This window comes from Tachypleus tridentatus, chromosome 10 (genome assembly GCF_004210375.1).
Source record: "Tachypleus tridentatus isolate NWPU-2018 chromosome 10, ASM421037v1, whole genome shotgun sequence".
Lineage (NCBI taxonomy): Eukaryota > Metazoa > Arthropoda > Merostomata > Xiphosura > Limulidae > Tachypleus > Tachypleus tridentatus.
The window spans coordinates 100,891,066-100,918,885 of record NC_134834.1 but is presented as its reverse complement, the minus strand read 5'-3'; the positions used below and the strand labels follow the sequence as shown (position 1 = coordinate 100,918,885).

Sequence of the window (27,820 nt, the reverse complement as noted above, 5' to 3'; positions counted from 1 at the left end):
AGTGTTATCTGAGGATATATAACAGATAAGACATTCATATTTTATATTCTAGCTCACCAATACTGATAGATTCAGTTAATAACTTGAAAGAAACTATAGACTTTGTGTTTAAACATCAAAAACACCTAATTAGAACCAATGCTGCATTCAACATACTGCATGTAACACAAAAATCACTATTTAAGATTTCCTTCCTAATATTTACTTTTAAATTAACTAATGAAACACACTAAAACTTAAATTATAATGTACAGTTTGATACCAAACTTACTGGCACACATTCAGAAAGTAGTATTGTAATAAAATTTTGAATGCAAGTCTACAAATGTAGTATGATATGACCTTTGACCCATGAGCCATAGTGATAGGGCTAATGTTAAATTAGTTCATGCATTTGGCAGTTCTTTAAAAATTAACAAGTCAATCACTTATGCAGGCAAAATAATGTGGCATATTTAAGAATAATATACAATGGAAAATAGTTTTATGTAAAAAGCATAGTTTAACTATTGTAACACAAAGAGTTGGCCACAGAGACTCAGTATTTTGGGAAAGCTTGGTAAAATAAATGCCTTTCTTAACTTGACAATCATGAACAACTAACTAGTGGCTTTGTTGCAGGCACCAACAAAGATCCTCAAACCACAAACAGCATTATTTTGTTGGCTTTAATGGGACAGCAGAACATCATGGCCTGTCACTTCCCATGCAAGACTGCAAGACTATTGAATTCTGGGATAAGAAATTTGCCTCTACTGGCTAGCTACCTAGCATTAAGTAACAATTTTCAATACACTATCTAACTTGTAGTTCTAGATGCCATGGAAATCTGAGTCATACCCAAAGAAAGTCCTGAATGTTTTATGTCGATATGAAATCAAAATATACACTAGGTAAATAGCAAAGACCATAATTGAAATTCAGATTTGGAAAAAAGAATAAAGGTCTTCAAATCCTCCTGGAGCACAAAAAGAAACTCTAATGTTTAACAGTAATCAGGATGTAAGGACAAAAGTCACAAGCCACAAAATGAAACCAGTATGAATAACTGTATTTGTTTAGAAACAAATATTATACTGTTATAAACTACCATCAGTAACATTTCTTTACTACTAACAACAACATACTGATCTAATAAAGTTGACACAACAACAATTTATCTGTATTAGCCAAAAATACAGTACTGTTAATTATAATCAAAAAATAACAATAACTACAGTTACTCATAAAAACTATGTAGTTTTGAACCATGTGAAAAGAACTAAAACCATCTAAATAGTACAAAAAATCAATGTGTTTTTAAATATTTATGACATATAGTTTAACTTTAGAATTACCGAGTGTGTCCACACGAAGCCCATCAGCATTTTAAACACTTTTTGGTTTAAGTGGTTTAATTATTGTAATATACCTCATTAAGTACTGTAAGGATTATTTTACATGAATAGAAAATGTAGATTTTTTGGTCAATTTGTTTTGTAAGTTCTTTACGCTGAGTACTGCAAAATGCAATATAATCTAATTACTAGATATGATATCATATGCAGACTACCATATTTGTAAAGAAACAAATTTGTGAATTGTAGGTTTAATAATATAAAATTGTCAGCTAGATTTCTGACAAAATTGTCAGAAAACAGAGATCAGTTACTTTTACAACTATGGACAAACATCACTTTACTTGAACTGTACAATTTCATCACATGTGCAAGTAAAATATTAGTCTGTAGAATACACTATCTATCAAAGGAACAGTACAAGTGTATAGGTCATAAAGTTTCTGTATCATTGTGAAGGATTTTTATAAAATGGTGTTGAGGACTATTGTCAAAAAAATAAAAAAGAAAAAACAATAAAATAATCATGTTTTACTGAATTTTCTGATATAAATTATTTCATTTAATGTAGCTACTTGAGAAGACAGTTACAGACGTATAACTTAGATGTTTCACAATTTAAAAACTTCAACTCACAAGATTCGTACAAATATACTAGTTCTTTAAAAATAAGCTAGTTCCATATTTTATGTTAATTTTGTTTTACTCGTGGCACAGGATCATAGATAGTGCATATACTAGTGTGTCTTTCAAGTAATATTTTTAGTTTTTGTTACGAGAACTGGGTGAAATATGTGCGTGTCTTGTAACAATTCTAAGTTTATTTGAATTTATTTAATTAACTGTACTATAGCTTTTATTCACTTTTGGCATCCTTCATACAGACTTCCAGTTAGTGTGACTGCTGTAATAAAATACATGGTTCCTTTTAGAGAAAAGCTACACTGGGCTATCTGCTGTGTCAATCATAGGGAATCAAATCTTGATGTGTATGGATGTTTTGATTGTGATAAAAAAGTAAGACTGCTGATATAACTGCTTCAATGTGATTTATCAGTATCCAAAGAAAAAAAAACACATTAAACAACATCCTCTCCCCCAATAAACATGTCAAGGAATTCAAAAGTTATCTAAAAAATAGAATACAAAGATCATTAATAACCTGGTAGCCTCCAAATGCATAAGTAATAGCTCAAATCAGAAACTGGTTCAAAATTTAATATGGAACATAAATGAGATGAAAAGGAAGCCAGTGAAAACTTTATCATGATTAGGACTAGCAGACACAGAAGGGGAATGTACTTGAAAAAAAAAAAAAAACTAAGTTAAAAATGAGAAAATGGCAGATGTTATGCATATTGAACATTCATGTGATCATGACACCTAGCAAGAAAATCAGAAAACAATATGGAATTAATGACCTAAATATGTTGACCAATAAAGACTGAAAAAGCAGCCAAGGATTTACTCTAAGGAAGATTTTGTATGATCTCCAAATCAAAACATTGTAGAAGTTTCAATACTGCTGGAAATATGTGCATCAGAATTAATGTTACTTTCTGCATTTACTCTAGCTAAGTTAACAAGCTGTCTGTGGAAAGATAAGACTGGATTATGTACATCCTACTGATGAGAGTGCAATAAATCATGTGTACATTGGGAGAGTGGAGAGCTATAGGTAAGTTAACATATGCTCTACATTTAATCATATGGTTGCTGATAGTTTCTCCATAATGAAAAGCTTTTCATCTACAAGGATAAATCCACCTGTTTTAAATATAGGTTTCAACGAGCCAAGGAGAGAAGTTGCAACCCTGCAAAACATCAGATACACCTTTAATAATTTCAACCACAATGAAAGCAGAGTAACTTCAGCAAGATCCAGCACTTTTACAAAATGTTTGGGTTCTATTTAGATTTTCATGATGGCCATTAAACACATGTCTATGTGGGGAGAGGTCGACAGATCATTGTTTAATTTACATGGTGACCGAACATGACAGTTTACAGATGGTTGATTGATGCTGTAAGAAACTACCTGCTAGAATGACCTACTGATCTGAACATCAAAATTTATTTCACTTTAAAAGCTGCTATTTACTTAACATAGATAGTTCAAAATTTCTTTGATTTCCATCACCAGCATTAATACCTGAAAAAAAAGTTAGTTCATTATACATGAACTACAAAAAAACAACATTTGCATAGAGCAAGTTTATATGTTAAGTTTAGAAAAAACAGACTCAAATAGTAACAATATAATGGAATATTTATAAAGTTTGAGGCATACACATGCTACATAAATAACATACAGAAAAAATGTTACAGAAAGGATCAAATATGAGTATAAACACATTATCTTTAAAAATAACAACAATTATTAACAAAAATGCTAAAATTGGTTGGTTGGTAGTTTTTGAATTTCACGCAAAGCTACTCGAGGGCTATCTGCACTAGCTGTCCCTAATTTACCAGTGTAAGACTAGAGGAAAGGCAGCTAGTCATCACCAAACACCGCCAACTCTTGGGCTACTCTTTTACCAACAAATAGTGGAAATGACCATCACATTATAGCACCCCCACGGCTAAAAGGGCAAACATGTTTGATGCGACAGGGATTCAAACACGTGACCCTCAGGTTACGAGTTGAACGCTTTAACCTACCTGGCCATGCTGGGCCTAAAAATTGTGAAAATCCAGTATTAATTAGGTTAATCATGAGAGCAAAGAGTGGAAGTTATTATTTAAATTACTTATTAAAAACTGGGTAAACATCAAGCAGTAGACAATCACAGATACCATTTAATACCAGGTGAACATAAGTGGTCAAGAGTAGATAATCACAAATACCATTTGACACTAGGTGAACATCAAGTGGTCAAGAATAGGTTATCACTGACACCATTTGAAAATTTGAAACTATGTGAACATCAAGTGGTCAAGAGCAAATAATCACAGATACCATTCGAAACTAGGTGAACATCAAGTGGTCAAGAGTAGGTTGTCACTAACACCATTTAAAACTAGGAGAACATTAAGTGGTCAAGAGCAGATAATCACAGATACCATTTGAAACTAGGTGAACATCGAGTGGTCAAGAGTAGGTTATCACTAACACCACTTGAAACTGGATGAACATCAAGTAGTCAAGAGTATGTTATCACTGACACCATTTAAAACTAGGAGAACATTAAGTGGTCAAGAGCAGATAATCACAGATACCATTTGAAACTAGGTGAACATCAAGTGGTCAAGAGTAGGTTATCACTAACACCACTTGAAACTGGATGAACATCAAGTAGTCAAGAGTATGTTATCACTGACACCATTTAAAACTAGGAGAACATTAAGTGGTCAAGAGCAGATAATCACAGATACCATTTGAAACTAGGTGAACATCAAGTGGTCAAGAGTAGGTTATCACTAACACCACTTGAAACTGAATGAATATCAAGTAGTCAAGAGTATGTTATCACTGACACCATTTAAAACTAGGAGAACATTAAGTGGTCAAGAGCAGATAATCACAGATACCATTTGAAACTAGGTGAACATCAAGTGGTCAAGAGTAGGTTGTCACTAACACCACTTGAAACTGAATGAACATCAAGTAGTCAAGAGTATGTTATCACTGACACCATTTAAAACTAGGAGAACATTAAGTGGTCAAGAGTAGGTTATCACTAACACCACTTGAAACTGAATGAACATCAAGTAGTCAAGAGTATGTTATCACTGACACCATTTAAAACTAGGAGAACATCAAGTGGTCAAGAGCAAATAATCACAGATACCATTTGAAACTAGGTGAACATCAAGTGGTCAAGAGTAGGTTATCACTAACACCACTTGAAACTGAATGAACATCAAGTAGTCAAGAGTATGTTATCACTGACACCATTTAAAACTAGGAAAACATCAAGTGGTCAAGAGCAAATAATCACAGATACCATTTGAAACTAGGTGAACATCAAGTGGTCAAGAGTAGGTTGTCACTAACACCACTTGAAACTGGATGAACATCAAGTAGTCAAGAGTATGTTATCACTGACACCATTTAAAACTAGGAGAACATTAAGTGGTCAAGAGCAGATAATCACAGATACCATTTGAAACTAGGTGAACATCAAGTGGTCAAGAGTAGGTTATCACTAACACCACTTGAAAATGAATGAACATCAAGTAGTCAAGAGTATGTTATCACTGACACCATTTAAAACTAGGAGAACATTAAGTGGTCAAGAGCAGATAATCACAGATACCATTTGAAACTAGGTGAACATCAAGTGGTCAAGAGTAGGTTGTCACTAACACCACTTGAAACTGAATGAACATCAAGTAGTCAAGAGTATGTTATCACTGACACCATTTAAAACTAGGAGAACATTAAGTGGTCAAGAGTAGGTTATCACTAACACCACTTGAAACTGAATGAACATCAAGTAGTCAAGAGTATGTTATCACTGACACCATTTAAAACTAGGAGAACATCAAGTGGTCAAGAGCAAATAATCACAGATACCATTTGAAACTAGGTGAACATCAAGTGGTCAACACTAACACCACTTGAAACTGAATGAACATCAAGTAGTCAAGAGTGTTATCACTGACACCATTTAAAACTAGGAGAACATTAAGTGGTCAAGAGCAAATAATCACAGATACCATTTGAAACTAGGTGAACATCAAGTGGTCAAGAAGACCACTTGAAACTGGATGAACATCAAGTGGTATGTTATCACTGAGGAGAACATAAGGTCAAGAGCAAATAATCACAGACACCATTTGAAACTAAGTGAACATCAAGTGGTCAAGAGTAGGTTGTCACTAACACTATTTGAAATTGGGTAACCATTACAAAAATTACTGGTTATATTTCACAGTTGTGCTATAGAATATTTGAAACAGTAGTTAAAATGTATGTGAGGTGTGGTAGGTACACTAATTTCTGTGAAAATTCAGCACCTATAAACAGTTTAGGTGGCATGCAAGACCAAGAAATAATGTTGTGATGCAAGAACAAACAGGATTAATAAACAGACAAAACACATACCTCTAGAGCCTTCATCAAATTTATCACTTCGTTTCTTTTTCTTCCACTTCCAAGGTTTGAAAAGCATTGTCAGTGTAGCTAACCTGGTAGGTTTTGGCTCACTAGATGGCACTGAACTTGCATGAGTAGGATTCTCCAAAGAACTAGTCCTCATATTGCTATTTAACTGTGATCCAGTACCTAGAAAATCAATACGAGAACTGGAAATCATTTTGTGTTGCTAACTTTGTTATAAGGAAACCAACAAGTGTTTTAATTTATGTGTAGTGGAATAATTACAAAACATCTGGAAATAAAAAATTCAATGAAATTGTTAGCTGTGTAACAATGGAACCACTAATAAATACTTACTTGTGCTTTAATAGAAACTGGGGACAAATGTCCATTACAGGCTGCTTGAAATATACCAGAATCATTCACTGCACCCAAGTAAAACTGTCAACAAATGTCCATAACATGAGATGTAACAATGAAATTAGTTGTGCCTATTCAGATGTACCTGATGCAGTTATTTCATTACTTAACAAAGGCTTCAAAGTTTTTGTTCTTTGGCCTTTTCAGGGGTGATAAGTTTATTAAAGTTTCAGATTCATGGTCCTATTACATGGTTAACACTAATTTTATATTTCCAATTAGGATGTGTTTGTTTTTTTTCCAACATGTATACATCTGACCTGAGATCCATTATTTTGAAGTGTTTGATGTCAGGCTTCTCACAAAAATCTTTGTTCAGGTGGTTGTAAATTTTAGAGTTGTTGATAGGGCTGTTTTCCAAATTTCAATAATGCTGGTAGGTAAGGTTTGGGTCGATGACCCAGTGTAGCCATGTCTACAGTGTTGATAAGTGAACTACACCCCAAGTGACCTTTCTGAAGGTAGTATGTATCAGAAAAGGAAACAAATTTACTTGTTCTATTTAACTCTTAGGTTGACTTGGGGATAAGTGAATTGCAGTGTGCTCTTCCTTTTTCTTTTAAGTTTGATGCCTTTAAAATCCGAAGAGGGAAGATTTAGGAATATTAAAGTCAGGAATATTGGGGGTAAACTTTACTCATATATTAAAAGTACTGTCATTGATACTAATTATTTCATCATGAAAATTGCAGTAAGATTTGATTTTTTTATCCTTCTAATTAGAATGCTTATTAAATTAATTTTGTAATAATCAGACATTAATGTGCTAAAAGGAAAGTACAGACCAGAAATGTTGGTTTGTGGTAATGTCTAGTTTAAACCTGTTGTTCAGGTTGATGACTTCTAGATCTAAAGAGAAAGTAATGTTCATTTTGCTCTTCCACTGTACACTTGATACTTCTGTGTTTATAATATAAATAATCTTGGAACTTTTTAACATAGTTCTGTTCTGTGAATAAAATAAAAGTGTCATCATTGCATCTCTTATAAACTAAAGACTTAAAATTTAGAAAGATAAAACAAAAATAAATCAGATACTATAGGAGCAAGTGATAAGCCCATGGCTACAGCATCAACTTGTTTCATTATTAAACAAAGTGAGATTATTTTATTGTAATTTCAAGTATTTTCATTAACTGATTTTTAGTTAAACCATAGTGTCATAATAAACCACCACTTAATGAGATTACTTCATCAACTGGAATGTTACTGTATCAACATCAAAAGTGGTAACTTCTGGAGATTGATCATATTTCTTGAATTTGATGAAATCTTTGACAGTAAAAACAGTCTTTAAATGTAAGTATCAACTTACTTTAAAATATAAGACCCAGGAAAATACAAATGGATACTAAGAAAACAAAAGACCCATTAAGTAGAAAACAAAATTACAGATATGCCTAGCTAAACAGTTAACAAGTACCTACTATTAGAAGCTTGATAGACAACAAAGTTGTCAACCATACTTAAGTAAAACTGTGAACAAATATCCATTATTGGAAGTTTGTTAAATACCAAAGACATCAATTGTGTTTATATTAAATTGTGAAGAAAATTTACAACAAAAGTTTGTTGGAGTATCTGAGAATGATAAATATCTTACACATACAAATACACTACTCAAATATTGAAAAGTCATGTCTAAACACATTCTCTTATCCACAGTATTGAGCATACTATAAAATCACAATTTTGATAAAGTAACACAAGATAAGAAAACGGTTGCATAAATCGTACTACGTCTCTACATAACTAACCCTATATCTATTAAAAAACATGAAATACCACAAATACTGTCATACTGAAAGTAGCATATTACACCAAAACTAAAAACAGAATTTAGGTATTTCAAGGAATAAAACAAGTAAAATAAACATATCAATTTCCTGGAAAGGAAAAGATAACACAAAGCAAGTAGAATAACTTAAAGTATTTAAACTGTCAATACACTATATGTTGTATAGTGGTAAAAAATATAAACCAAAATTTCAAGAAAAGAGACAAATAAAGACAGAGATATGCAATAATTAAAGTTTGTGCACATGAATTAAGGAAGAATGGCAAATACAATAAATTTGCTGGATCTTTAAAAAGCAGCAAGGACAAAATAGATTTTTAACAGATCAGATTACATATTATAGTTATAGAACAAAATAACCTTTATAACAGAACAGGTTGCACATTAATGTTACAGAACAAGATAAATATTATTACATATCAGATCACATATTATAATTAAAGAAGAAAATAACAGTTATTACATATCAAGTCACATATTACACTTACAGAACAAAATAACTGTTATTACATATCACATCACACATTGCAGTTACAGAACAAAATAACTGTTATTACATATCACATCACACATTGCAGTTACAGAACAAAATAACTGTTATTACATATCACATCACATATTATAATTATATAACAAAATAACTTATTACATATCACATCACACACTGCAGTTACAAAACAAGATAATTATTATTACATATCAGATCACACACTGCAGTTACAAAACAAGATAATTATTATTACATATCAGATCACATATTACTTATAGACCAAGATTATTATTATGCATCATGTCGAATATTATAGTTATAGAACAAGATAACTATTATCACATATCAGATCAAACATTACTAATATAAGAATAAGATAACTACTATTACAGGTCAAGTCACATATTACTGTTATAGAACAAAACAGCTATTCTTACAGATTAGATCATACATTACTATTATCAGAATAAGATAACTATTATTATAAGTCAGGTCACATATTACTGTTATACAAAAAGAGAGCTATTCTTACACATTAGATCACACATTACTATTATAAGAATAAGATAACTTTTATTACAAGTCAGGTCACATTATTGTCATAGAACAAGACAGCTATTCATACAGATCATATCACACATTACTATTATAAGAATAAGATAACTACTATTACAAGTCATGTCACATATTACTGTTATAGAATAAGACAGCTATTCATACAGATCAGATCACGCATTACTATTCTAAAAACAAGATAACTACTATTACAGGTCAGGTCACATATTATAGTTAGAATAAGATAACTATTATCACATATCAGATCATACATTACTATTATAAGAATAAGATTACTATTACAAGTCAGATCACATATTACTGTTATAGAATAAGACAGCTATTCTTACAGATCAGATCACACATTACTATTATACGAATAATATAACTATTACAAATCAGGTCACATATTATAGTTATAGAACAAGACAGCTATTCTTACAGATCAGATCACATATTACTATTATAAGAATAATATAACTATTACTACAAGTCAGGTCACATATTCTAGTTGTAGTACAAAACAGCTATTCTTAAAGATCAGATCACACATTACTATTATAAGAATAAGTTAATTACTATTACAAGTAGGTCACATATTACTGTTATAGAAAAGACAGCTATTCATACAGATCAGATCACACATTACTATTATAAGAATAACATAACTACTATTACAGGTCAGGTCACATATTACTGTTATAGAACAAGACAGCTATTCTTACAGATTAGATCATACATTACTATTATAAGAATAAGATAACTATTATTACAAGTCAGGTCACATATTACTGTTATAGAATAAGACAGCTATTCATACAGATCAGATCACACATTACTATTCTAAGAACAAGATAACTACTATTACAGGTCAGGTGACATATTACTCTTATAGAACAAGACAGCCATTCATACAGATCAGATCACACATTACTATTATAAGAGTAACTTAACAATTATTACAAGTCAGGTCACATATTACTGTTATAGAATAAGACAGCTATTCATACAGATCAGATCACACATTACTATTCTAAGAACAAGATAACTACTATTACAGGTCAGGTCACATATTATAGTTATAGAACAAGAAAACTATTATCACATATCAGATCACACATTACTATTATAAGAATAAGATTACTATTACAAGTCAGGTCACATATTACTGTTATAGAATAAGACAGCTATTCTTACAGATCAGATCACACATTACTATTATACGAATAATATAACTATTATTACAAGTCAGGTCACATATTACTGTTATAGAACAAGACAGCTATTCTTACAGATCAGATCACATATTACTATTATAAGAATAATATAACTATTATTACAAGTCAGGTCACATTTTATAGTTATAGAACAAGACAGCTATTCTTACAGATCAGATCACATATCACTATTATAAGAAGAATATAACTATTACTACAAGTCAGATCACATATTCTAGTTATAGAACAAAACAGCTATTCTTAAAGATCAGATCACACATTACTATTCTAAGAACAAGATAACTACTATTACAGGTCAGGTCACATATTATAGTTAAGGAACAAGAAAACTATTATCACATATCAGATCACACATTACTATTATAAGAATAAGATTACTATTACAAGTCAGGTCACATATTACTGTTATAGAATAAGAGAGCTATTCTTACAGATCAGATCACACATTACTATTATATGAATAATATAACTACTATTACAGGTGAGGTCACATATTACTCTTATAGAACAAGACACCTATTCATACAGATCAGATCACACATTACTATTATAAGAATAAGTTAATTACTATTACAAGTAGGTCACATATTACTGTTATAGAAAAGACAGCTATTCATACAGATCAGATCACACATTACTATTATAAGAATAACATAACTACTATTACAGGTCAGGTCACATATTATAGTTATAGAACAAGACAGCTATTCTTACAGATCAGATCACATATTACTATTATAAGAAGAATATAACTATTACTACAAGTCAGATCACATATTCTAGTTATAGAACAAAACAGCTATTCTTAAAGATCAGATCACACATTACTATTCTAAGAACAAGATAACTACTATTACAGGTCAGGTCACATATTATAGTTATAGAACAAGAAAACTATTATCACATATCAGATCACACATTACTATTATAAGAATAAGATTACTATTACAAGTCAGGTCACATATTACTGTTATAGAATAAGAGAGCTATTCTTACAGATCAGATCACACATTACTATTATATGAATAATATAACTACTATTACAGGTGAGGTCACATATTACTCTTATAGAACAAGACACCTATTCATACAGATCAGATCACACATTACTATTATAAGAATAAGTTAATTACTATTACAAGTAGGTCACATATTACTGTTATAGAAAAGACAGCTATTCATACAGATCAGATCACACATTACTATTATAAGAATAACATAACTACTATTACAGGTCAGGTCACATATTACTGTTATAGAACAAGACAGCTATTCTTACAGATCAGATCACACATTACTATTATAAGAATAACATAACTACTATTACAGGTCAGATCACATATTACTCTTATAGAACAAGACAGCTATTCATACAGATCAGATCATGCATTACTATTCTAATAACAAGATAACTACTATTACAGGTCAGGTCACATATTATAGTTATAGAACAAGAAAACTATTATCACATATCAGATCACACATTACTATTATATAAATAAGATTACAATTACAAGTCAGGTCAGATATTACTATTATAGAACAAGACGGTTTTTCTTACAGATCAGATCACACATTACTATTATAAAAATAATATAACTATTATTACAAGTCAGGTCACATATTACTGTTATAGAACAAGACAGCTATTCTTACAGATCAGATCACACATTACTATTATAAGAATAAGATAACTACTATTACAAGTCATGTCACATATTACTGTTATAGAATAAGACAGCTATTCATACAGATCAGATCACGCATTACTATTCTAAAAACAAGATAACTACTATTACAGGTCAGGTCACATATTATAGTTATAGAATAAGATAACTATTATCACATATCAGATCACACATTACTATTATAAGAATAAGATTACTATTACAAGTCAGATCACATATTACTGTTATAGAATAAGACAGCTATTCTTACAGATCAGATCACACATTACTATTATACGAATAATATAACTATTATTACAAATCAGGTCACATATTATAGTTATAGAACAAGACAGCTATTCTTACAGATCAGATCACATATTACTATTATAAGAATAATATAACTATTACTACAAGTCAGGTCACATATTCTAGTTGTAGAACAAAACAGCTATTCTTAAAGATCAGATCACACATTACTATTATAAGAATAACATAACTACTATTACAGGTCAGGTCACATATTACTGTTATAGAACAAGACAGCTATTCTTACAGATTAGATCATACATTACTATTATAAGAATAAGATAACTATTATTACAAGTCAGGTCACATATTACTGTTATAGAATAAGACAGCTATTCATACAGATCAGATCACACATTACTATTCTAAGAACAAGATAACTACTATTACAGGTCAGGTGACATATTACTCTTATAGAACAAGACAGCCATTCATACAGATCAGATCACACATTACTATTATAAGAGTAACTTAACAATTATTACAAGTCAGGTCACATATTACTGTTATAAAATAAGACAGCTATTCATACAGATCAGATCACACATTACTATTCTAAGAACAAGATAACTACTATTACAGGTCAGGTCACATATTATAGTTATAGAACAAGAAAACTATTATCACATATCAGATCACACATTACTATTATAAGAATAAGATTACTATTACAAGTCAGGTCACATATTACTGTTATAGAATAAGACAGCTATTCTTACAGATCAGATCACACATTACTATTATACGAATAATATAACTATTATTACAAGTCAGGTCACATATTATAGTTATAGAACAAGACAGCTATTCTTACAGATCAGATCACATATTACTATTATAAGAATAATATAACTATTATTACAAGTCAGGTCACATATTATAGTTATAGAACAAGACAGCTATTCTTACAGATCAGATCACATATTACTATTATAAGAAGAATATAACTATTACTACAAGTCAGATCACATATTCTAGTTATAGAACAAAACAGCTATTCTTAAAGATCAGATCACACATTACTATTCTAAGAACAAGATAACTACTATTACAGGTCAGGTCACATATTATAGTTATAGAACAAGAAAACTATTATCACATATCAGATCACACATTACTATTATAAGAATAAGATTACTATTACAAGTCAGGTCACATATTACTGTTATAGAATAAGAGAGCTATTCTTACAGATCAGATCACACATTACTATTATATGAATAATATAACTACTATTACAGGTGAGGTCACATATTACTGTTATAGAACAAGACACCTATTCATACAGATCAGATCACACATTACTATTATAAGAATAAGTTAATTACTATTACAAGTAGGTCACATATTACTGTTATAGAAAAGACAGCTATTCATACAGATCAGATCACACATTACTATTATAAGAATAACATAACTACTATTACAGGTCAGGTCACATATTATAGTTATAGAACAAGACAGCTATTCTTACAGATCAGATCACATATTACTATTATAAGAATAATATAACTATTATTACAAGTCAGGTCACATATTATAGTTATAGAACAAGACAGCTATTCTTACAGATCAGATCACATATTACTATTATAAGAAGAATATAACTATTACTACAAGTCAGATCACATATTCTAGTTATAGAACAAAACAGCTATTCTTAAAGATCAGATCACACATTACTATTCTAAGAACAAGATAACTACTATTACAGGTCAGGTCACATATTATAGTTATAGAACAAGAAAACTATTATCACATATCAGATCACACATTACTATTATAAGAATAAGATTACTATTACAAGTCAGGTCACATATTACTGTTATAGAATAAGAGCTATTCTTACAGATCAGATCACACATTACTATTATATGAATAATATAACTACTATTACAGGTCAGGTCACATATTACTGTTATAGAACAAGACACCTATTCATACAGATCAGATCACACATTACTATTATAAGAATAAGTTAATTACTATTACAAGTAGGTCACATATTACTGTTATAGAAAAGACAGCTATTCATACAGATCAGATCACACATTACTATTATAAGAATAACATAACTACTATTACAGGTCAGGTCCCATATTACTGTTATAGAACAAGACAGCTATTCTTACAGATCAGATCACACATTACTATTATAAGAATAATATAACTACTATTACAGGTCAGGTCACATATTACTGTTACAGACCAAGACAGCTATTCTTACAGATCAGATCACCCATTACTATTATAAGAATAAAATAACTACTATTACAGGTCAGGTCACATATTACTCTTATAGAACAAGACAGCTATTCATACAGATCAGATCATGCATTACTATTCTAAGAACAAGATAACTACTATTACAGGTCAGGTGACATATTACTCTTATAGAACAAGACAGCCATTCATACAGATCAGATCACACATTACTATTATAAGAGTAACTTAACAATTATTACAAGTCAGGTCACATATTACTGTTATAGAATAAGACAGCTATTCATACAGATCAGATCACACATTACTATTCTAAGAACAAGATAACTACTATTACAGGTCAGGTCACATATTATAGTTATAGAACAAGAAAACTATTATCACATATCAGATCACACATTACTATTATAAGAATAAGATTACTATTACAAGTCAGGTCACATATTACTGTTATAGAATAAGACAGCTATTCTTACAGATCAGATCACACATTACTATTATACGAATAATATAACTATTATTACAAGTCAGGTCACATATTACTCTTATAGAACAAGACACCTATTCATACAGATCAGATCACACATTACTATTATAAGAATAAGTTAATTACTATTACAAGTAGGTCACATATTACTGTTATAGAAAAGACAGCTATTCATACAGATCAGATCACACATTACTATTATAAGAATAACATAACTACTATTACAGGTCAGGTCACATATTATAGTTATAGAACAAGACAGCTATTCTTACAGATCAGATCACATATTACTATTATAAGAATAATATAACTATTATTACAAGTCAGGTCACATATTATAGTTATAGAACAAGACAGCTATTCTTACAGATCAGATCACATATTACTATTATAAAAAGAATATAACTATTACTACAAGTCAGATCACATATTCTAGTTATAGAACAAAACAGCTATTCTTAAAGATCAGATCACACATTACTATTCTAAGAACAAGATAACTACTATTACAGGTCAGGTCACATATTATAGTTATAGAACAAGAAAACTATTATCACATATCAGATCACACATTACTATTATAAGAATAAGATTACTATTACAAGTCAGGTCACATATTACTGTTATAGAATAAGAGAGCTATTCTTACAGATCAGATCACACATTACTATTATATGAATAATATAACTACTATTACAGGTCAGGTCACATATTACTCTTATAGAACAAGACACCTATTCATACAGATCAGATCACACATTACTATTATAAGAATAAGTTAATTACTATTACAAGTAGGTCACATATTACTGTTATAGAAAAGACAGCTATTCATACAGATCAGATCACACATTACTATTATAAGAATAACATAACTACTATTACAGGTCAGGTCACATATTACTGTTATAGAACAAGACAGCTATTCTTACAGATCAGATCACACATTACTATTATAAGAATAATATAACTACTATTACAGGTCAGGTCACATATTACTGTTACAGACCAAGACAGCTATTCTTACAGATCAGATCACCCATTACTATTATAAGAATAAAATAACTACTATTACAGGTCAGGTCACATATTACTCTTATAGAACAAGACAGCTATTCATACAGATCAGATCATGCATTACTATTCTAAGAACAAGATAACTACTATTACAGGTCAGGTCACATATTATAGTTATAGAACAAGAAAACTATTATCACATATCAGATCACACATTACTATTATATAAATAAGATTACAATTACAAGTCAGGTCAGATATTACTATTATAGAACAAGACGGTTTTTCTTACAGATCAGATCACACATTACTATTATAAGAATAATATAAGTATTATTACAAGTCAGGTCACATATTATAGTTATAGAATAAGACAGCTATTCATACAGATCAGATCACACATTACTATTATAAGAATAATATAACTATTATTACAAGTCAGGTCACATATTACTGTTATAGAACAAGACAGCTATTCTTACAGATCAGATCACACATTACTATTATAAGAATATAACTATTATTACAAGTCAGGTCACATATTATAGTTATAGAACAAGACAGCTATTCTTACAGATCAGATCACACATTACTATTATAAGAATAATATAACTATTATTACAGGTCAGGTCACATACTATAGTTATAAACCAAGACAGCTATTCTTACAGATCAGATCACACATTACTATTATAAGAATAATATAACTATTATTACAGGTCAGGTCACATATTATATTTATAAACGAAGACAGCTATTCTTACAGATCAGATCACACATTACTATTATAAGAATAATATAACTACTATTACAGATCAGGTCACATATTACTGTTATAGACCAAGACAGCTATTCCTACACATTAGATCACACATTACTATTATAAGAATAAGATAACTACTATTACAGGTCAGGTCACATATTGCTGTTGTAGAACAAGTCAGCTATTCATACAGATCAGATCACACATTACTATTATAAGAATAAGATAACTACTATTACAGGTCAGGTTATATATTACTGTTATAGAACAAGACAGCTATTCTTACAGATCAGATCACACATTACTATTATAAGAATAATATAACTATTATTACAGGTCAGGTCACATATTATAGTTATAGAACAAGTCAGCTATTCTTCCAGATCAGATCACACATTACTATTATAAGAATAATATAACTATTATTACAGGTCAGGTCACATATTATAGTTATAGAACAAGTCAGCCATTCTTCCAGATCAGATCACACATTACTATTATAAGAATATAACTATTATTACGAGTCAGGTCACATATTATAGTTATAGAACAAGACAGCTATTCTTACAGATCAGATCACACATTACTATTATAAGAATAATATAACTACTATTACAGATCAGGTCACATATTACTGTTATAGACCAAGACAGTTATTCTTACACATTAGATCACACATTACTATTATAAGAATAAGATAACTACTATTACAGGTCAGGTCACATATTGCTGTTGTAGAACAAGTCAGCTATTCATACAGATCAGATCACACATTACTATTATAAGAATAAGATAACTACTATTACAGGTCAGGTTATATATTACTGTTATAGAACAAGACAGCTATTCTTACAGATCAGATCACACATTACTATTATAAGAATAATATAACTATTATTACAGGTCAGGTCACATATTATAGTTATAGAACAAGTCAGCTATTCTTCCAGAACAGATCACACATTACTATTATAAGAATAATATAACTATTATTACAGGTCAGGTCACATATTATAGTTATAGAACAAGTCAGCTATTCTTCCAGATCAGATCACACATTACTATTATAAGAATATAACTATTATTACGAGTCAGGTCACATATTATAGTTATAGAACAAGACAGCTATTCTTACAGATCAGATCACACATTACTATTATAAGAATAATATAACTATTATTACAGGTCAGGTCACATATTATAGTTATAGAATAAGACAGCTATTCATACAGATCAGATCACACATTACTATTCTAAGAACAAGATAACTACTATTACAGGTCAGGTCACATATTATAGTTATAGAACAAGAAAACTATTATCACATATCAGATCACACATTACTATTATAAAAATAAGATTACAATTACAAGTCAGGTCAGATATTACTGTTATAGAACAAGACAGCTTTTCTTACAGATCAGATCACACATTACTATTATAAGAATAATATAACTATTATTACAGGTCAGGTCCCATATTACTGTTATAGAACAAGACAGCTATACTTACAGATCAGATCACACATTACTATTATAAGAATAAGATAACTACTATTACAGGTCAGGTCACATATTATAGTTATAGAACAAGAAAACTATTCTCACAGATCAGATCACACATTACTATTATAAGAATAAGATAACTACTATTACAAGTCAGGTCAGATATTACTGTTATAGAACAAGACAGCTTTTCTTACAGATCAGATCACACATTACTATTATAAGAATAATATAACTATTATTACAGGTCAGGTCCCATATTACTGTTATAGAACAAGACAGCTATACTTACAGATCAGATAACACATTACTATTATAAGAATAAGATAACTACTATTACAAGTCAGGTCACATATTATAGTTATAGAACAAGACAGCTATTCTTACAGATAAGATCACACATTACTATTATAAGAATAAGATAACTACTATTACAAGTCAGGTCACATATTATAGTTATAGAACAAGACAGCTATTCTTACAGATCAGATCACACATTACTATTATAAGAATAATATAACTATTATTACAAGTCAGGTCACATATTATAGGTATAGAACAAGACAGCTATTCTTACAGATCAGATCACACATTACTATTATAATAATAATATAACTATTATTACAGGTCAGGTCACATATTATAGTTATAAACCAAGACAGCTATTCTTACAGATCAGATCACACATTACTATTATAATAATAATATAACTATTATTACAAGTCAGGTCACATATTACTCTTATAGACCAAGACAGCTATTCTTACAGATTAGATCACACATTACTATTATAAGAATAAGATAACTACTATTACAGATCAGGTCACATATTATAGTTATAGAGCAAGACAGCTATTCTTACAGATCAGATCACATATTACTATTATAATAAGATAACTATTATTACAAGTTAGGTCACATATTACTGTTATAGACCAAGACAGCTATTCATACAGATCAGATCACACATTACTATTATAAGAATAAGATAACTACTATTACAGGTCAGGTCCCATATTACTGTTATAGAACAAAACAGCTATTCTTACAGATCAGATCACACATTACTATTATAAGAATAATATAACTATTATTACAAGTCAGGTTACATATTATAGGTATAGAACAAGACAGCTATTTTACAGATCAGATCACACATTACTATTATAAGAATAATATAACTATTATTACAAGTCAGATCACATATTACTCTTATAGACCAAGACAGCTATTCATACAGATCAGATCACACATTACTATTATAAGAATAAGATAACTATTATTACAAGTCAGGTCACATATTATAGTTATATAACAAGACAGCTATTCTTACAGATCAGATCACACATTACTATTATATAAATAGTCATGAGAGATACCAAAAGGGGTCCTGAGGCTGAGAATTCTATCTCCCTCTTCTGTGTGCATGAGAAACTCTTTGATGCTCTAAGCATGCCAAATGCTGGCACAAGAGTGTTATATCTTGAGGAAAGAGTGACATCTGGTCTGTTGCTGCTGCATGTTGGTCAGCCTTTTCGCTGTACTTGACACTAGCATGGCATGGGACATACACAAAGATGGGAGTTTTATCATGGAGCCCATCAGGTAGCCAGCCATTCATTCTGGATCCTCTGGAACACTGCCACCATGGAGTTGGCAGCAAACCCAACTGTGGTGACATCAGGGGATTCTCGGACAAGCCATCGAAGAGCTGGCTTGACAACCTCAAGTTCCATTCAGGTGCTACTTTTGTACAGGGTGCATGCTCGACTTCTCAGTTATAGGTGTGCCATCCAGAAACGAAGCAAATCCCCAACCTGCTTTCATGATCTCTGGTGTGAATGAGCCATCTCTTGTCATTATGAGATTTCTCTTCTGGCCAAGTCCCTGGAACATCTTGCATGCCACTTCCAATGCACCTTGAGGCCACTCTGTACAATCTCCATTGAACTTGACAGTCACTACGGGTTGGCACGGCCATTTCTTTACTGCAGACTAAAGCCATAGAGGTTGGTTGGAGAGGAAAAATGAATTGCAAATCTTCTTGCAAGTCAGTGCAGATACTTCAAGCCATGACTTCCTCTTTAGATGAGACCTAGGTGCTACTTCAAGTCTTGTGTGATGTAGAGAACGTCTTTATTGGTTGGATGGTTCAGCAGTGAAAGAGTACTTCCTTGTAATGATGTGAAGTCCATGCCTTGGCACACAGTATGGCTCTTTATAATGTTTGCCTGTCCTTGATACTTGGGAATCCAGTGAGATGATGGAGTACCAGCACTGGAGTTGATTTAGTGCAACCTGTGACAATATTGATACATGCATTCTGCAGCCTTTCCAGCCTTCCAAGTTGGTTGTTGCTGAGTTGTGCCAGGGGCAGTGCATAATCAACCACTGAAAGCACAAGGCTTTTGTACAGCATGTTCAAGTGATATTCCTCAGCATGCCTGCCTGCTGCAGCACAAAGGGCATTCATTCCTTTTGTGGCCCTGACAATGAGCTCATCCACATGCTTGGAGAAGTTCAGTTGCCTGTCAAACACAATGCCAAGATAGCACAATGAGCCCTCCTGTGTAATTTCTGTGCCTCCAAAGGTTGGAATGGGAATATTTGAATATTACTGTTATAGAACAAGATAGCTATTCTTACAGATTAGGTCACATTTTACTATTATAGAACAAGATAACTTATTAAAGATGAGGTCACACATTACTATAATAGAATAAAACTATTACCACAGATCAGGATACACATTACTATTATAGAACAAGATAACTATTACTACAAATTAGGACACACATTACTATTATAGAACAAGATAATTATTACTACAGATGTGGTCACACATTACTATTATTGAACAAAATAACTATTAGTACAGATCAGGACACACACTACTATTACTGAACAAGATAACTTACCACAGATCAGGACACACATTACTATTACTGAACAAGATAACTATTAGTACAGATCAGGACACACATTACTATTACTGAACAAGATAACTATTAGTACAGATCAGGACACACATTACTATTACTGAACAAGATAACTTAGTACAGATCAGGACACACATTACTAGTACTGAACAAGATAACTATTACTACAGATCAGGACACACTACTATTACTGAACAAGATAACTATTACTACAGATCAGGATACATTATTGCTGCAAAATAAAATATTACCTTTCATACAGTTATAGTCCTGATCAATTGATTTCTATACCACAATAACGTAATAACCTATTGTCATGTCTGTCCAGAATAATATCTTACAAATTAATTCAATAAACACATTCACAACAAATTATCAGAAAATCTACTTTAGCACTTATCAGTTATTAAAAAAATATTATGATTCTGTTTAAAAATAACCCTAGGAGTAAGTTTCCACATCGCTTCAAATAACTCTGGTCACTACTGTCAATTTCAATAGTACGAAAATCAAAGTGTTTTTCTAAGTATTACTTGTTCATGTTCACATTAATTATCAATACCTGAATCACATAATTTCTAGTTCTTCTGTAATCTAGTAACACAATAAACAACTATATAAGTATCTCTTTTATAGGTGTTTTTTAAACACTACATATCAGTCAGGCAACCCTTTTCTACAGTCCTTCAATTACATCAGTTACAATACCTGAAAATGTTAAACACAAGACAGTCAGAAGATATTTACCTAAACAGCTGTGTTACTCCTAGAAATAAAGCAACCATATGGATATGTATTTATCTCAAAAATTAAAGATAATCCAATAATAGTATTAGATTATGTATAAGTAGATACATGTAAGGCTTCAAAATCAGTAGAGTCACATATATATACAGTTACTTTTCTAACTGCAAGAAGATACCAAAGAGAAGTGCATTAAAACCCATCAATAAAACATCACTGACTGTATTACTACCAAACAGAAATAACTGCATAACTCCAATAAGGTAATCCTTTCATATGAGAAAGAAAGTGATAAGTTAGTTAAGATTACAGTTACCTACATGACACTAAACTTACAGGTTCATCATTAGTTTAACAAAGAAAGGATGCAGAAGCTGTATTTCTAATTTGTGGATTTTTATATACGTTTTATTTGCAAATATTTGACACAAATAAAGTTCTACAAGTTCTAACATTACATGCTGTAATTCTGTGATTAGATGTTAAGTAATTAGATTTTGTTCCTTAGTGGAAGGAAACTAAGAGAGTGGTTGTTATGTGTAGTCCACTTAGGTATGATAGACTTTGATTACATTTTGACTGTTGGTCTGAGGTTCTCAATGGCAAATCAGTACAAAATCATTATTGTTCTTTCACAGAAAGTTATACTGGTTGCACTTGTTTTAATATGACCTCATACAAACTGACAACTACCACAAGGAACGGTATTTTGTCAGGTGTTACCCCTTATCTTGCCTAGAACGGTATTTTGTCAGGTGTTCCCCCTTATCTTGCCTAGAACGGTATTTTGTCAGGTGTTCCCCCTTATCTTGCCTAGAACGGTATTTTGTCAGGTGTTCCCCCTTATCTTGCCTAGAATGGTATTTTGTCAGGTGTTCCCCCTCATCTTGCCTAATTGCTGGAAAAGTTACTCTCAAAGACACGGAAAAACATAGCTTATGATGTCATAAGGAACTGCCATATACATGAGAAGTAAAACTTGTTTTAGCCTAATACAAGTTAAACCACTGTTGAAAAAATTAGTTCAATTTCATATTTCTTTATTTTAAACTGGGTTATTATATGCTAATAAATGAATGATCTTCAACCTTAAACAGTTTAATAACCTTATCTGTTTGTTTTAATGATGAACAGAGAAAATGTCAAATTACAATTATATAGAATAATAATTTATTACAATTATTTTCTCTGGGCATAAAACTACACAAAAATATATAGTTTAAAAGAAGGATTTTAATAAAACTATCTTTAAATATTTTATATCAAAACTGTGGTACCACAGATATGATGTGACTAATCAGCAGAAAATACAGGTTGGCTATAGATAACTATTTTTTTTAATTCATGATTCTTAATAGATTATCCACATACCAAGCTATTTTTACACTTTCTGTTGCATATTATTCCATAATGGACTAAAATAAACAATATTACACCAAAGTTTGAACACAAAAATTATATTAAACTATACAAATAAAGAAATCCAAAATATAAAATTTATCATTTACCAAGAACACACTTAATAAATATTTATCTGACCAGTACTTAATAATATTAAAGAAAAATACAACACGAATATCAGTGTTAATAATTACTTCAATAAATAAAGGAATCAGGAAGAGACCCAGAGGAAGTAGAAGAAACCTAACTCCCAAAACAACAATATCCCCAAGTTAAACCACTTCAAGGTCAATGACAATATCTAGTAAAAATTGGCAGTAATACATTTTAATTATGTCTCATGAATTAACTGGTTAAGCTAATGGCAGGGTTTTCATTTAGTGGTTAGATCATGAAGCTATATCTCATGTAACTAACTTGTATATCTTTAACAACATTAATATCTGCATGTCACTACTAAGTGAAGCTTGCATCAGTTTTGTAACACATATTTAAATTCACCTTCAATATAACTGAAATAGCTGATCTAAAAAACAAAAGTAATAATAAATGAACTGTGACCAAAAAAGTACAATTTCCTATCTCACAATTTATTGCAATGTAAAACATTTAAATTTTCAATCATATTAAGATGTGAATAGAAGTGATATTTAATATTATTAAATAGGTTTATGTATTGATAAAATTATTGTAACTTAAAATAACAAGATACAGAAAGAAAAAATTCAAACAAAAGAAAGATCTGTATAAAGAAAACATAATTACAAAAACAGAAACGTGTGCAAACATTTTTTTAAAAACAACATAAAACTAAAACCTAAACTATAAAATAGTCGGACCAGACACAATGAAAAAAAAACATAATAGAAAAGAAAGATAAATACACATAAATTTTAAAATACACACACATATCCAAAACCACAAATGAACAAACACATTAAAATAAAAAACTGTATAACAAATCAAAAAATAATAATTCAAACAGAAATACTCATTCCAAAATAAACATATTATAGGATGAACAAAAAAACTATACATATATGTATGTATATGTTTAGCAATACAAATAACAATGTTTAGGGACAACAAAGGACTTGTTGGTCTTTCTTGACTGTCCTATCCTTTAAACTAAAACTATTAACCAAATAAAATTTTAAAAAATAAAAATCTTAAGGCTAGCCTTTATGATTCATATAGTTATCAAGCTTTCTCTTAAACTCACTTAGAAAGAAATAATTATGGAAGCAACAGAAAAAACACAAGTCTTCATCTGGAAATCAGGGCATAAATTAAAATGTTCTAAAAAAGAATAATATTCCAAGGTGAAAAAAAACTCAACTGTAAGTCACTGCCAGCTGTTTATACAAAAAATAAGGAATTTAAATGTACTACTAGTTTAGCTATTCATAATTCTTGCCAGTTTTGTACAGAATCTCTCCAAAATGTTTGTTTCTCTTTGTTGTTGATGTGAGCACAAATGTTGTAAAGTCATACTCACTGTCCCAAATAATACCTTTGTAATTCTTTTAGCTTTCAATTTCATATTGGTTATTCTTGACCTTCGTTCATCAACAACCACCAAAACACTTGTACCTTTTGTTAAGTATGTAGATTTATTTATTCACATACTAAAATCTTTAATATCAGTAGACCATAAGTTGGTCTTGGAGCTGTCAAACACAACCCTACCCTTCTCAATGTCCAATCTCAACAGTTCTAGACTAATCTCACTGATAACCCAGTTAGTTAATGATGACAGCTGTAGAAATCTATGAATTTTTCATACGCTTCTTAAACACAAGTTTCTAGAAGGACCACATTTCCATGTGTTTCATCACATGAAAAATAATTCATCCAATCTACTATAATACTTCTCTTAGAAAAACATAAATATAACTTAGTGATTACAAAATGTTTCTGGATATGTGAAGATTTCAGATTCAAATTGTTAACAAATGCCAAACACATTTTCACCTGTGTTTATCCTGATATTTGGTTGAGGGTAATTATTTCAGATTGAAGAATCCTTCTGACTAGCTTCCTTTCCTCTGGTCTATAGCACCAAGTTATGGAAGTTATAAATGAACCACAAGGGTCTTTGGCCTGTTTATTTATTCCATTGTATGCATTTAATGGAACAAACAAACAATTCTCTTACAACCTGGTATCCCAAACAGCAGCAACCATGTGTTGGTTACACACTTTATACAGTGATCAAAGTAAGCATTGATTATTTTTGTATAAAAACAATTATTTCTAAAATGTGCTCACTAAATTTAAAAAATGGATATTAAAAGGACTTAAATTTAAAACCAAACCAGGTGTTAAACATTTTCCTTGTATTTTAAGTAATTTATCCAGTGGTTTACACACACATATATAGTATCCAGTTTTTTTACTTCCTATCACTATGATTGTTTTTCTTGCATAACTGAAATATTTTATAATATTTGTATCTTGATTTGAACATATCTAATTACTTTTATTATGAGAATTTTGTAAAACTAGATAAGTTTTATGAAACATAAATCACAATAATAAATCTTCATAATTATGTTTTTTAGTTTGACTTTCTATAATAAGTTACTCTTTTTCTTTTTATTCACATCTGACAAAATGAATTTTTCATGTTATCTACCATATAAACATACTCAAGTTTATTCTCTTGATAAAAAAATATATAAATAACAATGTAACTGAATTTTCCATGAAAATAAATCATAAAAACCCCTAGTTACAGTTATCACCCTGCTTCAGTAAATTGTTTCTCTATATGTCAAAAAGTAGGATTTTTTTTAAAAAACAAGATCACTGAAGATACCACAGTGAACAAAGCATACAATACTAATATAGGCTCCTTACAAAATACCAAATCTTATACAATACAAAATGCAGCAAAGACAAAAAACGTAATGATTATTTCATAGAAAAGTTGAATTCTAACTAGTATATTTTTATTCAGACTAAACTATAAAGATGGAAAGTCTTATACTATTTTCAGCCTTGTTCTCACTTTATAATTCAGGAATCATAAGGAAGATATGTGATACACCAATTGTATGAATCAATAGCTGTGAGTGTGTTCATTAAATTTAACACTGAAACTATATCATTCAAAATCAAATGTTTATAAAATCTATTTTTCATTTTTACTTTGGTTTTGTACAACAAACTATCCAAACAAACTACAAGTAGAACTATGTACTAGAAAATACTGGTATTATAGATCATAAGCTTTACAAATATAACTCATGTTCTTCCTATCATAATTTACTAATTCAAATACGAAAACGACGCCTATACGCGCTAAACCCCCTGAAGCTAAACACGGTGAAGCCTAACTCTGAAGACAGTGAAGTTGAAGCACAGGATGCTACTGCCAATAGTGGCAGTTGCACTAACTCGGCCGACTGACAACATTGATTATACAACTGAAACATTTAAGAAATGTATTAGATCATGATTAACAGCCCTCACCATTTTGACTTGACTGTGTCAGCTCAGCCAAAGCCTGAACAACTGCTTGTGGATCGCTATTGCTTCTCTGTCGACGGTGTCCAATAGCCGTTCCCTCTTTTCCATCTCTCCGTCTGTTCTCAGAGGCAGACATCACCCATCACCAACTAGCAATCTCACGGAAATGACCGAGCTTTCTAATGCAACCGTAAGGTGGAAAATAATGTGTTGATAAAAGATAAAATCTGTATAAGGGCGATATGTGAATTTGTTTGTTCAAGTAAAATAAGATTTATTTGTATAAACACAACCACTTAATCCACGAGGCATGGTTCTCCACAGTTTCATGATAGATTCTCAATAAATACGTAATGAATAATTTATGCTGAAAAACTTGCTCAGTTTTGTGAGTTTATAACTGAAA

The 27,820-nt window shown here is 30.6% G+C and overlaps 1 protein-coding gene across 5 annotated transcripts in view; it reads right to left on the bottom strand.

The window, feature by feature from the left end:
• LOC143229962 (phosphatase and actin regulator 1-like) overlaps positions 1 to 27,584 on the bottom strand; it is a 114,252-nt gene extending 86,668 nt beyond the window's left edge. For all 5 annotated transcript variants that reach the window (XR_013016138.1, XR_013016139.1, XR_013016140.1 and 2 more), the window contains exons 1-2: positions 27,418 to 27,584; positions 6,391 to 6,570 (exon numbers count right to left, since the gene is read on the bottom strand). Coding sequence is in view for 2 of the 5 variants with exons in the window: in XM_076462854.1 (XP_076318969.1) it covers positions 6,391 to 6,570; positions 27,418 to 27,550 (313 nt within the window). In the remaining 3 variants the exon portion in view is untranslated. The remainder of the gene's footprint in view (positions 1 to 6,390; positions 6,571 to 27,417) is intronic.
• Positions 27,585 to 27,820: the final 236 nt, after the last annotated feature.